Raw genomic sequence first — 16,915 nt, forward strand, 5'->3', positions numbered from 1 at the left:
AGTTCTTGTTCCATGTGGTTTAACGTCTTAAATATATGATCATGGCCCTTTTGAGGTTGGGTTAGTCCAGTCCTGAGCCTAAGCTCAGCACTATACCAAGCACTATGCTCTTGGAAACGGGTTAACCCGTCCCTGTCAGGAGCTGTGCAGCACTCGAGCCAAAGCCAGGACTTGATGTTCATGTCCTTCCCAACAGCAGCTGACCGTAAAAAAACACTCTTAGTCCTTTTCAGTGCAAAATCATCTGAAGAGGATTAGTTGTATTAGGAGTAGCAGATGTGAAATGTTCTTGATGACTGTTCCACTTCACTGTGCCCACAAAGGGAGGAAAGAGAGGTGTAGAGGAGGGATGGGGATGTGTGAAGATGGGTGCATGCCCAAGGCTGGTCCTGCAGTTGGACATATCGCAATAATTTCAGGGGCTGTGCGGCTGTTGCTAACAAACTCAGGAACAATTTTACACAATATTAAACATATTTGGAGAGTGCGAGGTTTCCTTAAGTTCTCTTCATAAAATCCCCTTTAAAGTATATTCTTTTTTCTGCTGAATATTTGAGCCTACTCTATGACAGGTATGGGATTGAGTACTTGGCCTTACTGCTTGCTCCTTCAGGCATAGAGCATATAGAGGAGTTGATACACTTTATCTGTGCTTAGGGAAATCATGTGGTTAGTCAGCTTCTTCAAACTGTAACCAATACAAGATTACTGCAGTATGGGACTTCAGGAGAAAATGGATGGTAAATAGCAGCTGGAGTAGGGTTCTGTCACCTAAATGCCATCTTACGTATTTTGAGTGTATTGCCAACTACAGTTGCTTCCAGTCTGCCTGACTTTGGCATCTAATTCGCACCTATATTTTAGGTACTTAAGAAAACAGCCTTCCCAAAGCAAGGATTTATGATACAAGCAATGAAGAGAAGCACCCTGAAGGCTTCCAGAAGGAACCTTGTCTCTTAATTTAGGTACTTTTGTGCAGGCAGGTAGTAGATCCCTCTGGAGCAATGAGAGGTTCTCGTCTCTTGCTGTTAGTCAACCAATCTTTATGCCCAAGGTTGACATCTAAGGCAGGGTAGTCTAACCTCATCTTCTAGCCTGCTGCTATAGTCTACAGAGAGGGAGACAGACTTTTCCAGGAGGCAAGTCCTCTCACCATAAAATAGGTGTCTAAGATAAGAGATGAAGGAGGAGGCCATCCCTCTTTACTACTAATAGAGAGCTGATATGATTTGCTTAGACTATGAAGTTAAGATGGGTGTTACAGTCCTTCCTTCAGGGGTCCAGCCTAAGCTGGTTATCTGGGGTTCCTCTGCAGTCGTGAGGGAAGACAGGAATGTCCGTAGGGCGGTTCATCCCTCCTTATGATAAATAGTGTGAACTGCTTTCTGGAAGTGCTCATTTTTGATTGCCCAGAGAGAAAAGGCTAGTCACTTAGTTTTGATTAGACACCTGTACTGTAGTTGGCTAAAAGTACATGAATGATTCCTTCCAAAAACGAGTGTTTGTCTGAATGTCACATACATATGCTTATATATGTGCACAGAAAGAAAGAAATAGATCAAGATCCATCAAAAAAACCATCTCCAAAATACCCCTCTCTCAGAGCACAGATTTTCTTATTTAAGCCAATCTTGTAGCTACAGCTTCTTGGTTTGGGGGAGGAGAGAAAGGAGTTCTGTGTCTTTATATGTACCCCAGAAGAAATGGTGGAAGATATATTAGGTTTACGGTTGGACTTGATGATCTTAAAGGTCTTTTCCAACCTAAATGATTCTATGTGTGTGTTCTGGAAGGAAGGAAGGAAGGAGTGGAAAATCCCATGAAGAGGAATCATTTTTTTCCAGCTGCATTTGGGATAGACAAATACAGCTGCTGGATAAATGGAACGTCTGATATTTCCATAACAAAGGGAGTTTCACCGGAACATTTTAATTTGCTGCTTTCTTCTTAATGCAACACAAAACTGCTGGAATCTCTACCAAATATGACATTAATAATAGGAAGCACTTGACGTAAAATTCTCTTCTTGGCCAAAATGCTGGCTTTTATAAGTAGACTTCAGTTTTATTTCTCTGTGGTCAGTTACTAAAGATACACAGATCCTGTCCTATAAGCTTTGTCTATTCAAGATTTGATTTTAATGATGCTTTCTAAATTTGAAGTCACCCTGGCTGCCTAATTCCACTAGCACAGAGCAATAAGTCACATACACAAAGAGATTTGGTCACAAGAAGCAAGCATTTTTGATGCAGTGCAATCTGGCAACGCTACGTTCATCCTTCTCCTAAGGAGCGGAGCCAGCGAGTTCATGGCCAGATTGCTTTTCCACGATACCTTGTCTCTTTTTGCAAGTGTTCAGATCTTTTATTTTTTTTCCCAAAAAAAGTAAGGTTGTGTATACTGTCTTAGAGATTGAAGGCAGGGCAGGGAGAAGTAAAGCATTTAGGGTGAGAGGACCAAATGCCTTTTGCTTTACACCTACACTGAAGACAGAGATGTCATTCTGCATTTTACACCATTGTGTGGAAAGGCAGCATTTGGATGCAAGACAGAGAAAGCTGCCGCTATCCATCTGAAACAGTCTGACAAAACTGCTAAAGCATTTAGGTGTCTGAAAAACAGACTGTCTGGTTTGTGTTTACGTTGTAAAAAGCCCAAAATGAGAAATAGCAGATGAAAGAAAAATCTACTCTTAGTGACCCCTTCATGTTTTCCTGCTTATTAAGAGCCTTGCTTTTAACTCCAGGAGAGGAGCAGGCAGCATTTCTAGATCTGCATGCTTCAGCTCCATTGTAGAAGAGAACGAATGTGGAAACAAATTATAACTATTTCTTTGAAAACAGAGAAATAGCAAGTTAAAAATACAATGTTCGTTTCAGGTGCCAGGAGAGGTATATTGTGCCTAGGCAGCCAGCACCAGTGGTTTCTGTTAAACCATTTAACAGAGTCTGTGAGAATGGGAGGTTGCACGGGAGTTTAAATATTCTTCACCCTTTACTGCCAGGGTGCGGGTGTACATTGTAGAATCATTTTGGTTGGAAAGGACCTTTAAGATCAAGTCCAACCATTAACCTAACAGTACCAAGTCCACCACTAAACCATGTCCCTAAGCACCCCATCTGCACGGCTTTTAAATAGTCCAGGGATGGTGACTCCACCTTTTCCCTGCGCAGCCTGTTCCAATGTTTAATAACCCTTTCCGTGAAGAAATTTTTCCTGATATCCAATCTAAACCTCCCCTGGCGCAACTTGAGGCCGTTTCCTCTCATCCTATCACTTGTTACCTGGGAGAAGAGACCAACGCCCACCTCGCTGCAACCTGTTTCAGGTAGTTGTAGAGAGCGATAAGGTTTCCCCTCAGCCTCCTTTTCTCCAGACTAAACAACCCCAGTTCCCTCAGCTGCTCCTCATCAGACTTGTTCTCCAGACCCCTCACCAGCTTCGTTGCCCTTCTCTGGACTCGCTCCAGCACCTCGATGTCTTTCTTGAAGTGCGGGGCCCAGAACTGGACACAGTACTCAAGGTGCGGCCTCACCAGTGCCGAGTACAGAGGGACGATCACTTCCCTCATCCTGCTGGCCACACTATTTCTGATACTTATGCTATTTCTGATATTTATGCTGTGGACGACATTTTTCTCTGAAGCAAGGGAGTGATAATTGCTGTGTGTTGGGCGCAGAATCCTGGCACGGGAAGCAGCTTTCTGTGTTCGGTGACCCCTTCCCATGAGTGCGCTTCGCTCGCTCTGCCCGGCAGAGCGGCCGTGCTCCCACCTGCCTGTCGGAGCTGCCTGCTGGGTTTCAAATGTTGCAGCTGCCAGGCCTTGGAAAAAAATGTTTTCATCAAGCAAAAATATATGGTCTTCTACATAAATGAACTGCAGCTTACAAATATTCAGTGGTGGTGCTGGGCTGCCAGGCTAAGGAACTGCCACAAAAACCTGTAGCAGGTGTCGCAGGCCAGCTATTTCCAGCCTGGCGAGTGTGGCCATGGATTAGGGGGGTGAATCTATGGGATCATCCATGGATTCGACTGGATGCTGGCTCCGAAAGGAGGGATGGATCGATGTACCGTGCTCTGAAGAGAAACCGTGGCGAGGAGGAGAGAAGGGCTGCTTTTCCAACCTCGAGGTGCAGTGCAGAAATTAAGCTTCTTCCTCGTAATGGCTGCAGCTCACCGAGGCACCGAGCAGAATTACTTAACCTCTTGCTCCTCTCCCTCATTGACAGCATCTCTATTTACTGTCGTTTGGGCTTCTCGCTCACATAATTTCTAGACAGAACTACAAATCCTGCAAATCTTATCCAAGAAATGACAGACTAATCACCTCTCTTGCTCTGGCTAGGCCTATCTGTGAGCCGTGCAGCTGTCATACAACCACTCACAAGATGCTGGTGCGGGTGACCTGCCTGTATTTACTTACATCTCACAGCCCTATCTCGGCTTGACTGCGTTGAAATTTAGGGGTGAAAGGGAACGGTTATCTAACGAGGTGCAGTTCAAGCTAAATGGATCAAAAACAGCAAAAAAAACTTGCACGGCATAGAAGCAGGAGCCGTGTTCTTGAAAGCTGTCATTTTTGGGCCCCTTCCAAAAGCAAGTCTTGCCCTAAAACAAGGGTAATTAAATCTCTAACTCCAGTGTGCTAGCAGGTAGCTCCAGGGATCAGCAGTTCACTTCCTTTCATTTAAATCATCAAGGATTAGCCACTGCTGCATTGGGATAATGAATTTGAATTAATATGACCAGGTTATGATCATATCAGATCACAATCTCCCCTTTTTTGCTTGCTCAGTGACTGAAATACTCCGAGCAGTTCGGTGGGGTGGTGTGGGCAGGGATTGACGGGGTGAGAAGAGCTACCTGCCCTTTCCCGCGTGTACTGTGGCTGTAAGTGATGCAATTACCTTCCACTGATGTCCAGAGCACAGGCTGGCTCTACGTACACTGTAGAAAAGCACTAGCAACATGCTGTAACTGAGTGAGAAAGAACCCAGTGCCTGACAGAATTAATTCTAATTACTGAAATGCTGATTGGGATCTTTGGCCACTACCATAATCATAGTAGCAGTAATAAATAATAATTGTGGTTATCATTATTTTATTATTGTTTTCCCTCTAGACATTGCAATGATGAGAAAGCCTTGGATAGACTTACCTAGATAATTACTTGTATAAATTTCACTACATTCCTAAGAAACAGATTTATTAGCTGCATAATGCCAGCTCTCTGCTAAGCTGGTTTTTGATGGTGTAATAAATATCATTAAAACAAATCAGGTAGGACTTGGTTAAGGGGGTGAGCTTTAAGTTTGATGAGAATAAATTTTTTATTCTGTCATTTTATTTTTAATCTTCCTTTGCATATAATCCACCAAAACCTACTTGCATCTTTTATTTACCTTTAACAAATAGTTGCTCTCACCCCAGGCTATTTTGCCACATATTTCTGAATTAGGCTGCCAGAGATACTTGCGAACAAGATGATAGATCCTGTGCTGTTAATAGGTTGGCCCAGTTTTTTTACTTCTCCACAAGTACCTAGTGAGATTCAGTTTATTCTCAGTCCCTAGCAAAAGTCTAGGTCATGAGATGCTGTTCTTCCAAGGGCACTTGCTATTTATTCACTTCTTCATTCACTTGCTAGTCATTTAAACCAGCATCTTCAAACTCGTCATCTTCTTTCTTAAATCTCAGCAGGGAGGCAGATTTGTGCCTCCCACTGTGATCTCCGACACTATAGCGTTACAGGCTGCCGCTGATCCCGCGCCTTTAGAAACAGTCTTGACCGAGCAATTGGATTGTGTTCCGTCGGTGAACGGCATTAAGGAGATATAGGAGACGTGGCTCTTTTGTTTCTTTTATTTTATTCTGGCTATGTTGTCCGTGAACAAAAGCATTTGCCGTTAATCCCGTTGCTCATCTTGGTTTGTGATGATCATTTCTGTGACGGTGAATTAGTAGGAGCTGCTAGTGCATGCCCGAGCTCACAGCCATTAATTTTCCTGATTTTCTTCTGATAGAGCAGGTGCAAACTGGCAGCGTTTGACCCTAATAAGTTACACTAGTCTTGCCAAGTTTTGTTTGCCTGGAACAAGGAACGTTATTTGTATCAACAACCTGGTGAAAAGTGAGCAAATGGATTTGTTGGTCAGGTAAATTTTCGTGACAAATTTGCAAACCTGTGTTTAAACAATGTAATTTATTTAATCTTGTGATTTTACTCGTTCTTTATTGTAATCGTACAATAGCACCATTACAGTATATGTTTTCGTCTCTCATGAGACAGATGGATAGTGGCTGAGTCTCAAAGATAATATTTATCTACAAGATAGTATAACGAAGGCAGAGATTTGCAAGTTAATACATTTTGAGCTGATAAAATAGTTCCAAAGGAGAAGCAATGCTAGGGCGTAATTTATTTTTTTTTACATCCTATTTAATAGAACATTCAATGCCTTATGACATACATATTGCAATGATGTTGCTCTATAAATGTCCCTTCCTGTCATCATTTACATGATTGATTACCTTGCAGCTGCATAAACTTGAATAACTCAGTAAATAACCTGTTACCTCAGTATGTGCATACATCTTGGTGCGTGTGTCGTGGAAATGTATGTTAGTATGTTTGGACATCTATGCTTTTATATCTCATGAGTGTGTAATTATGATAAATCAAGCTCTTCGGTATGAAATACGACTTTCCATGTAGAGTATCATGTCTGTTCTGTTCTTAGCTGAAGGCTGGCTATAATATAACTAAGTTTCTTTGTTGCTTCTCCCAAGATAAATAGACATCTGGGTTTTGAAACATTAATAACTCTGACAATGATGAAAAGTCAAATAGTGGACAGTTAAGATGCAGCAACATTCCACTCTCTTCTTTGCCTGGGGTTTCAGTGCTTTAAGGATTATGTTCCGCAGTAAACAAGATGTTCAGTCTAAATTGTATAGACTTGAACTATAGACTTGAACAGGAGTTTTTAATGAGCAAATAGCTAACAGACTTTTAAGCCTCATGAGAAGCTGCCTATCCCAGTCTGGAGCCCTTTCTTTAGTAATCAAAATAATTTGACAGAGATAAAAAGAAGTAGGTTCTCCTCATTTAAGTGTTGCATCTTACATAAAAATCTTGTATTTCCTGTTTTCTGGAGACCAAAACACTGTCCAGTGAACAAAGCAATTTAATTTGATTTTTTTTTGTCCTATCTATCTTGGTAGCAAATATTTTGCTCCAGTAGAATGGGAACACAATTAATGTAGGGTAAACATTTATGTTCCTAGTTACGAAAGCAAGTCAGCAAGATCAGCGTGTCGAGCTGCTGGGGCAGATCCTGGGAAGGCGCGAGGTGAAGAGGCCGGGAGGCAGCTGGCCGGTGGGACAGGCCATGACTTTGGTCCATGCAGGGAGGGACCAGCCCCAAAATACAGGCTTCAGCTGCCTCAGTCAAGGGTGGAGCTGGAGCTCCCGCCCGCATGCTCACAGTCCTGTAGCCTCCCATTAGCTCAAACATGCTTTTAGTGGAGGATATTCAAATTCCTGTGTTGTATGGGATCTTGAGCAATAGATAGTCAAAGATAGCAATTTTTTTTTTATTACACTACCAGAATCAGTCTGATTTCCTGTTAGTTAAAAATAAATTCAGAGTGTAATATGAACAAAACTGAGGCTATATTATGGAGCTAGCTCTTTGCCGTTGTCTCCTCTTGGGAGAAGCAGGTAATGGAGGTAGGCTCTCTGTTCACAAGCAGAAGTGATGGACCTTGGAGAAGCAGAAAGAAAAAAGCACACACCAAGTCCCACATGCCTGGGGAAAGATTGCAAATGCTAATTCTGAACATGTCTTTATTTTAAAAGATAATCATTTATTTTAGTGCCCTTTTGGAGCACAGAGCTTAAATATACGTTATACCTTTGAGTCTATGGCACAGTGAGTCATATGGTTTTGAATGTAAATAGGTGTCACAAACTCTGTCAGTCCTCCTGTTCCCAGCCAGGCAGCCTGGGAGGAAGCTGAACCAACTGTTCCTAGGCAGTAATGTACATTTACATAAAATGTTTCACATTTTTTTCATGTTTGTTCCGTGCAGATGGCTCCATTTTGAACATCCAGAATTTGTTTTGACTTTGTGACTATAGCTTGTAAACAGAGAGTTGGCTGGCATCTGTACCGGGTATAGGTAGCTTTTTGTATTTGATCTAAAATTGAGTGAAGCTGTAGCCAAACCATTAGTCAGTCAAAGTAATGTTGCAAGCCGGTTAAAGGCAGCATATCCAAACCATGAGGGAAGCCTGAGCTGGAGGCGGTAGCACTGTCCATAGATTGACAAATTGATGCGCTGGTGGTGTTTCACATACACAGCTACTTTAGCCAGGCTCTAAATGTGGCTTTGCAAATCAAGGCATCTCACTATTAAATATTTGAACTGAATCACACAGGAGTTCTGTTAAGTGAATGTATTGATACGATTAATGCAGGTAAAATGCATGGATATATTTATAACTCGAGGTGCAGAAAACTCGGTTGCATCGCTATTAAGCATGAAAACGCCAGTGCTGATTTTTGTCTCTGTGTATTACGTGTATGGAAATGATTTTCAAGGACAAATGAATACCAAAAATGTAAAGTTCTCTACTTTTTTTTTTGTCAGTTCCACTCCTAAATCTTGCAGATGAGGTTTTAGGGTTATTTTTCCTGCTATCAGTATTTAAACGTTTTAGCTCTTTTCTATATATTAGCTAACAGAAAGGGACACAGATTTTGATTTGTTATTTGAGAGGGTAGTTGAGCCATCTTTTGCTTTAAAAGGTTCCCTGTGCCTTTGTCTCCTCTAGTTTAAGTAATTAAGTTGAAGGATAAGTAGCCAGAGTATGTTCAAAGACCTTGGCTTTGTTTTGTTAGACCTAATTATTCCAGAGAATACAAAATATTTGTCAGTAACCCCCCCCCTTACCCATTCAGAGTGTATCTGTGCTTCCTGCTTATCTGCAGGTTCTGTTCTGCTTGCACGTTGCTCAGGTCTATCACCTTGCTGGAGAAATACATGATTTATAAATCTGAAAGAATTCCCCAACAACTACTATAAAATTAAGCTGTTAAAGAGCTCTTGGAGCTTGTTTAAATGTAGACCTAAACAAACCTCTTTGCTGTTTAGCTCAAGATAAATCTTTTTAAAAGTCCTGTTCTAAATCACTTCCTAATTTTAATGACTTTATATATCAGCCTTTGCCAGATTTTTACTGTAGCTGTTCTCCAAGATTACAGCCATGATAAAGTAAGGACTAAAAATTGTTTATTATATATTATTCTTCAGAAGCAAAACTTTTCCCCCCAGAGGCTGTTGGGAGAGCTATTGATTTTCTGCCACAATGTGAAATGTGTGACCTTTCTAATATGAGCAATGATTACAAGGCCAATAAAATGACATCATTCTGTTTAAACTTTAGAGTTCACAGGGCAAATAGCAGAATGTGCCACATTTAATGATGTCCATGGACGATAAGTGTACATTGCCTGGCTTCAGGTGAGACTGAAACACGAAGCAGGCAGGCTCTCCATCCCCAAAATACCCCGTGTTTGTGCCAGGAGTGGGGGAACTGGACTGTATGTACCAGGTAGAGCTGTGTCTTTTCCCAGCTCTTAAGGCAAGAAGTCAGTGCTTTTTCTGAGAGGAGACTTTTCTAAATGTTTGTATCAACCAATGCCACTGACAGAACTCCTCCTGATGTGATATAGGATGAGCTATTTGGGGCACAGCTGTATACATTCATACAGATTTTCCCCAATCCACTGCATATGCATTTACAGGACTAAATTCTATTCTTGTCCTACAGCTTTAGCCACTTCATTGCAGTTCCTCTAGAGCAGCTGAGAGAAGACTCCGTCCCAATAGCTGAAGTATGCACAGAGCATATTGATATTCTAATACGTGTGAAAACAAGGAACACAGAGAGCTTTAGTCAGGCTTGGAGGGGGATGCCACAACCTGATTCACTGAAATCGTTCCAAGAAGAAATCTATGGAATTTCCCACTCCAGTCACATCAGTTTGTTTTCCCCCATTATTTTCTTCTCTTCTTTCAAACACTCATTTTTGGTCCATTAGGACCTGCCTCAACCAGTTCCCTGTCTGTTCTCCAGCCTGTACCAAGGCAGATCCCCACCACAGAGACCAGGGTAGCTGTGATTTCCCTGTGCAGGCTGAACCCAGCCTGCGCTCGCTGTTTGGTCCAGCTAAACGTGGAGTCGAAGTGCTCGCAGCTTAGAAAGCACAAGCAGAACAGCACAACACATTCAAGGCATTGCAGAGGAAGGAATTGGGATAATTTTCTTTCCCATTTCTGGTTCATTGTGTAGTATTAATAATCTCTGTAGCATTGTATTATACATGCCATAAGTGGCTCTAATGATTGATTAAACACCTTAGCTTTTCTTTGGCGTTTAATCAATTGCAGCAGCAGTTTATTGCTTGGTGTATTACAAAGTAAAGGAGATTATTACTTAATTATTCTGAAAAATAGCAGCTAGGAGATGTTGCTAACATGTGTATGTGTCTACGTTGACATTGGTGTCACGTCATCCTTTCCTTTGTGCCTCCTCGTCTCTGCGCTGGGAGAGAGCGTGCGGTTCCTGCCAGGTCATGCACGGTCATTCCCACAGCCATCGCCAGCACAGTGCAATTAGTGGCATTAAATAAATAATTGCTTACGGTGGGGCTTCCCACAGTGCAGAGAGCCTGATTCTGTCACTTGCTGGGTACCTGCAAATCTCACTTAAATTTTAGGCAATGTCCTTATTAACCAGCCCACATGAATATGAACTCGCTGTCAGGTACAAACTGCTTCTGGAAACAATTCAGCAAGAATCACATTGCTACCAGGAGGCGTTTTGATAGCCCAGGGTGCAGCACCAGGTGTGTACACAACTGGAGATAAATCAGATATGGGGAATGTTGTTGGTATGTGAGTGTGAGGAAGAAAAAAAGAAATAACATTTTGTGACATCCTCTTGAGGATCTGGGAAATGGCGGCTCTTCTGTTTTGCCACCTGAGGTTTTCTGCCTTGAGTGAAAAATTGAATACATATGCAAGAGATTAGAAAGAATATTGTGGTGTGATAAAGCATAAGGATTCGGGGTAGCGTGCACATCTGTGCACGTAGGGGTACCACAGGTATTGTGATCAATATGTATTCTTATCCACCTGCTCGTGGAATAGAATCTAACCCCCCTGTATTGCCGTGCAAAGGGATAGTCCAATATTTAGAATAAAAAATTGGGGGTTAGTTCCTTGCTTTGCCCCTGACTTTATCTGTGATGATAGACAAGTGATTTTGTCTCCTTGTGCCTCAGTTTCCTTTTGTGAATGGGAGTAACCATTGTTCACTACCTTAGAGAAGCATATGAAATCAAGGACTGCTAGCTGCTCCTCCACTGTGGTAATGGACACCATCTAAACACTTTCAGTAGAAAAATGAAGCCTCTTTAAAGCTTTGATCCTGCAGATTCGTATGAATTAAAGCTGTGCCCTTGACTTGAACAGGGCTAGTCAATGGAGGGCTAGTGACAGAGCATCCACTGCAAATTTTAAGCATTTCCCCAAATGATTGTAGGGGTTATTGGGGTGAGTGGGGTGGGGTGTCACGAGGGAAGAAAATGGAACCCATCTGTTGTTTATTTTTCGTCTGTTATGGTAGTAGAGGTCTTACCGTCACCTTTCTAGGCAGCTTTGTGAATCCAAGAGGTTGGTGGTGCTCTTGTTCATGCTTAAAGCTGGCATTGCCTGTGAATAGTGATGCTTTGGTCAGTCCGTGTAAGTCACGCAGCATCGTGTGCCGGTTTTGTGTCAGTCGTGCAATGGCTTTTGCAAGTACTCTAGCAGAGTTGGAGCGAGCAGATGTTGACTGTCCAGTGACTAGAAGTTCATGTTTCTTTGAGAAGGAGCTGGATGGTCCTAACCATTAAAAGAGTTTATTTTCTTACTCCAACAGATTTCCCCTCCCCTCCTTGATGTTACCAAATTTATCATCACTTTTGTCTTTCAGGTGTAACCTGCCTTTAGTGTTGCAGACACATCAGACAACCATGCATTAAGAACTGGGCCCTTACTTTAATTCAGTATCATTTTCTTTTTGTCCAATAATTTCACAAGCACTAATCCACACTTCAAATGCAGGAGATACTTTGATCCCCAAATTGTTCAGCACTTCGTGCAGGAAAAACCGTAGGCCACAGTCATGAAACTCCTAGAGGATGGCTGCTGGCTTCCTGTGGCAGAGCTGGTTGTTGTTTTCCCCCCCTCTCCCTTCTTTGCTCTAACCATTTTGTCTGTCTATCTTGTCTTGTATTCAGTTTTCAAAGCAATTGCCATGAAGGGCTTCCTTTTTTTAGTGCCTAAAAGGGAACAATAGATTTTTAGCATAAGCATATATATATATATATATTTATATGACCATTTGTATATGCATGTCATATCTCTCATGCCTGTACTTCAATATAACATACTGAGAAGTTCAAACCAAACAGAAATGAATATTTATTATTGGGTTTTTTTATGAAAAGGTCTTTAAATGTATCCTTAAATGCACATGACATTTAAAATTACTCCAGTGCTGGATTCCTGAAAAAGTAGATGACCTTTTCTCTTGAAATTGGAGAGTGTCTTTTCCTTAACAGTTGTATTATGTACAGAAGATGAGATGTTAACTAAGATGTTAAAATGTATTGTTTCCCTTTGAAAGCTAATCCTGTTCCTCATTTTCATTAATGTTGGCTCATTCATTTTTCTTTTTCTTTCTTTCCTTTCTTTTCCTTTTCTTTTGCAACGGTTTTTGCATGAAAATGCGGAGTAGCAATAAACAGATTTTTCGTAAGACTTGCTTTAAGACTCTTCTCTTTCAGATCCAGTTAAAGTTTTTAAGTTCAGTTATTTTAAAATTCATATTCTTCGGTTCCGTAAACAAAAATAATGGAGAAATATAATGAGGTGCAAAGCGATTTTCTAGCCCTCACTAATCAATAAATGCCAACAAAATGGGGATGGTGTAATGTCCATAATTTAATTGTCTGCTGTTACCAGGTCACCGCGAGACAGTAGCAGAAGCGGAGAGAAGCTGGAATTGGCAATGTCCAACCTCACTGCAGATGTCCTGGAATTACTCCTGGAGTTTGTTTATACAGGTTCTTTGATCATAGATTCAGCCAATGCAAAAACCCTACTGGAAGCTGCCAGCAAGTTCCAGTTTCATACTTTCTGTAAAGTCTGCGTTTCGTTTCTAGGTAAGAATCACTCCATATAGTGAGGTTTTAAGATCTCATTTTAAGGTTTGTAAGCCTTCCTTCTAACAACTCTTAAAAGATAATTCGGAAACCCAGGATAAAATGTAATTAAATAAAAATAAAACAGTATTTATTTGGATTGAGATTTTAATTTAAAATGCTGACACGATGGCCAGTGGAAAATGATCTAGAGAAGTGAGCCTGCTGTTTGAGTGGCAGCTTCCACATCTTGGATAGGCTTTTTTTCTTGAGTCTTTGTTCATACTTGGTATCATGATGGTGTTTTGTTTCCCAGAGGTTGATCACTGCACAGATACCAGTCTGTAACTCACAGGTTGCTTACACCTGTGACAGCAAATGTGGGTGCTACACCAGGCCACCTTGGGCAAGCACTGAAAGAGGTGGAGGTGGACTCCCACAGAGGAGTCAGGAACTGGAACTTTTTTGAGTCCATGAAAAAATCCTTCACATGTCTAATGTTCTTGTAAACAAGATCTGGTTGAACTACTCCAGGTTGAATGTTCACAGGGTTTGTTCTTTCATAAGAGTTAGGTTTGATGAATATGTGTCATCACAAATAGTGGATGGGAATGAAAGGTTGCTGTGCCCACCCCTGGTAACTGGTGTGCCCTGCGTGCATGGGGAACATTTGCCCCAGTGAACGCGTACGGAGCAACATCATCTGTCTGTCCTCTCATGGCCACATGAGAAGCCCATTCCTCTTGTCTGGGGCACCATGTCATCCTGTTCCTTGCATTTTCTGTATATTTTCCAGCATAGACCATTTCAAAACAGTCCAAGGTTCCCAGCTCAGTTAACCAAGCTTTACTGGTCTGAACTGGAACCGGCCAGCCCCATTTCTGTCATGGCAGAGGAGGAACCAGAACTGGAGCTCAACTAAAACATATGTTGCTTCAAATTCCTGCCTGTATCATATGCCACTCCATCATTAACGTGGCTATAATATCAGTTAATGAGACAGTAATCATTTATAAAGTCTTGATTAACGCAAACTTGTTAATACAAAATGTGTGAGCTTGACCTTATATGACTTACTTCTCATGTCCAAGTTCCAAATATCTTTTTTTGACATCTGATTTCTATTCAGGCTCCCTCATCTTGGTATGGGAGATGTCATTCTTTCTGGACCTCAAATATATCTTCAACCCACATGAACTATAGGTTCTTCTTGGACAGTTCACATTTAAAACTGACATCTAGAATTGCAGAGTGTGGAAGATGAGGTTTAGAAAATGTTGCACTCATTCAAAAAAAAAAAAAAGAAAACAAAACTTAAGTGAGTCTACTTTACTGCTGTGTTAATTCTCACTGCTGAGCTGGCCTGCTGGCAAGATGAGTGGTGTGACTAGGCTGGTACAATGCAGGCATCAGTAAAGAATCTGTGGTATTGTATTCTTCTCTTCTTTCCAGTTTTTTATACATCACTTGTTTAAAACTCTGTTCTCAAATGGGTGCGTAATGAGGAAATGAAATCTATGCTTTGCAATCCCACCATGTTGGCCGTGCAACTTGAATGAGGGCTCTGGCTCTGGCATTGCTTTCCCCCACCTTCTCTTCACCACCTTTTAAAAGTGATTAGATCTTACGGCCTTTCCAGGAACAGGAGATGTGTTTAAGTTGTGCTATCTCTAAAGATTTAGCCACAAAACCAAAATACATTTATTTCACTAAATCAATGTGAGATTTCTCTTTTCCGATAGTTAATATTTGGATTCAGTGAACCATGTTATAGTATGAAATAGTAGAGTTGGTTATAATTTCAGTGATATATGGGAAGTCACTGGGATTTTGTAGTCTCATTTGGAGAATTCATGGAGTGTAATTGCTTATTTTTATTTATAGCTGTGACTGGATTGCTCTACCGAGATAGCAGAGCATTTGCCATCTAAAAAGTTTAGGGAAAGGCATTTTGTCTTCTCTGTGACTGTTTTTTCTTTTCATCCCAGCCACCTCTGCTCCCCACAAAGCAAAAATGTAGTAAAAATCAGTTTTTTTTCCCAGAGTTTCTGGAGGATTCACCAGTATAAACAGCGATTCTTTGCCATCAGTGGCCGTGTCTAAATAGTGAGAGAAGTGGAGGGAAGTCCAAAGAGGCCCAGAAAAAGTAAAAGCCTCAAATTCATAGATCTGTTCAGCACAGCATCATGTCAGGTGAAATTCATGTCATCCTTTTTCACCATGAAGCTCCAGCAGGGTCCTAACTGTTTGATGTCTACAACTGTTTGCAGTCTACAACTACCTGAAGGGAGGTTGTAGTGAAGTGGGAGTCGGCCTCTTCTCCCGGGCAACTAGCGGTAGGACAAGAGGACACAGCCTCAAGCTTCGCCAGGGGAGGTTCAGGTTGGACATTAGGAAGAATTTCTTTTCAGAAAACGTTATTAGACATTGGAATGGGCTGCCCAGGGAGGTGGTGGAGTCACCATCTCTGGATGTGTTTAAGAAAAGACTGGACATGGCACTTAGTGCCATGGTCTAGTTGACGTGGTGCTGTCAGGGCAACGGTTGGACTCGATGATCCCTGAGGTCTCTTCCAACCTGATTGATTCTGTGATTCTATGTCCAGGCAGCTCTTGTGCCTCTATCCTGGGCCTCTCAGCAGCATTGAACAGAGGCACCCCAAATCTGCTCGCACTTTCCAATGGAAACATGCTGCAAAATGTGTCAGGAAAAGTGTTTCATTTCAATGGGAGATTTCTTAACCAGCTTCACTGGGCTAATTATAGCCACGTTCTCTTTCTCCCCCACATGCTGTCTCCTCTGCTTTTGTCTAGACCATGAGAAATGACAACAGTTTTGTGCTGACTGATGCAGCGATGCTGACAAGTTCATGCAGGAGCCATATGATAACCGGGCAAATGTTTGCAAACTGGTCAGGACATCATAGGTATTTCCTCCATCCATATGGCTGAAGACTTGAGGGGTTTTTTTCTTTTTTTTTTTTTGTATTTGTTTTATGCTGTCATCACAGTCGTGGCTCATCGGATTTCAGGAGATTCATCAGTATCACAGTTTGAGTTCATGATGCAGGGACCCCCCTCATAGGAGTGAACAAATTCTGAGTTTGTACTTCAGCCTGCTACTGATAAAATAAAAGTATTCTTCCTTAAGTCTAAAGAAGTTGGTGGAACCTGTTAGATTCATGGACCAGAATAGGAAAGAGCAGGAGCGCTGAATTTTCTTAGTCTCCTGGGCAAAGGGCACAAAGTTTGCAAAGAGCGTGAGAGGGAGCTATGAGAAAAACTGCGCAATGGACCAGCGATGAGACCTGCATGAACACGCATAAGCACCTGAGAGAAGAAGAGGCCTTTATGACCCTTATGAATTCGAGAGAAAGTATTATGGGTAATTTGTTCATCCAAGGTGGAGAATTTTGAGCTATCTGGAGAACCACGCTGCCCAGCACTGGAGAAACTGAAGCATCAACCATATATGGAGACAGGAGAAACGAGGAACACTCTTACAGGGGAAATTAAATCTTTTGGACAGTGAATGCATCCAGAAAGTCTTCCGCCTATCACCCATCTTCACATGCTTTTGACACTAGTGGGAATACCTGAGGAATAAGATCCCCATCAGAATGTATACAGCATGTGATGAGGAAATGCACGTTTTAT

The 16,915-nt window shown here is 41.7% G+C and overlaps 1 protein-coding gene across 1 annotated transcript in view; it reads left to right on the plus strand.

The window, feature by feature from the left end:
* Nucleotides 1-16,915, plus strand: part of KLHL29 (kelch like family member 29) — a 146,233-nt gene that overhangs the window by 74,676 nt on the left and 54,642 nt on the right. Inside the window, exon 4 of the mRNA XM_068404314.1 lies at nucleotides 13,081-13,280. Within this exon, the coding sequence (XP_068260415.1) occupies nucleotides 13,081-13,280 (200 nt within the window). The remainder of the gene's footprint in view (nucleotides 1-13,080; nucleotides 13,281-16,915) is intronic.

The sequence above is a fragment of the Nyctibius grandis genome, chromosome 1 (assembly GCF_013368605.1).
Source record: "Nyctibius grandis isolate bNycGra1 chromosome 1, bNycGra1.pri, whole genome shotgun sequence".
Taxonomy (NCBI): domain Eukaryota; kingdom Metazoa; phylum Chordata; class Aves; order Nyctibiiformes; family Nyctibiidae; genus Nyctibius; species Nyctibius grandis.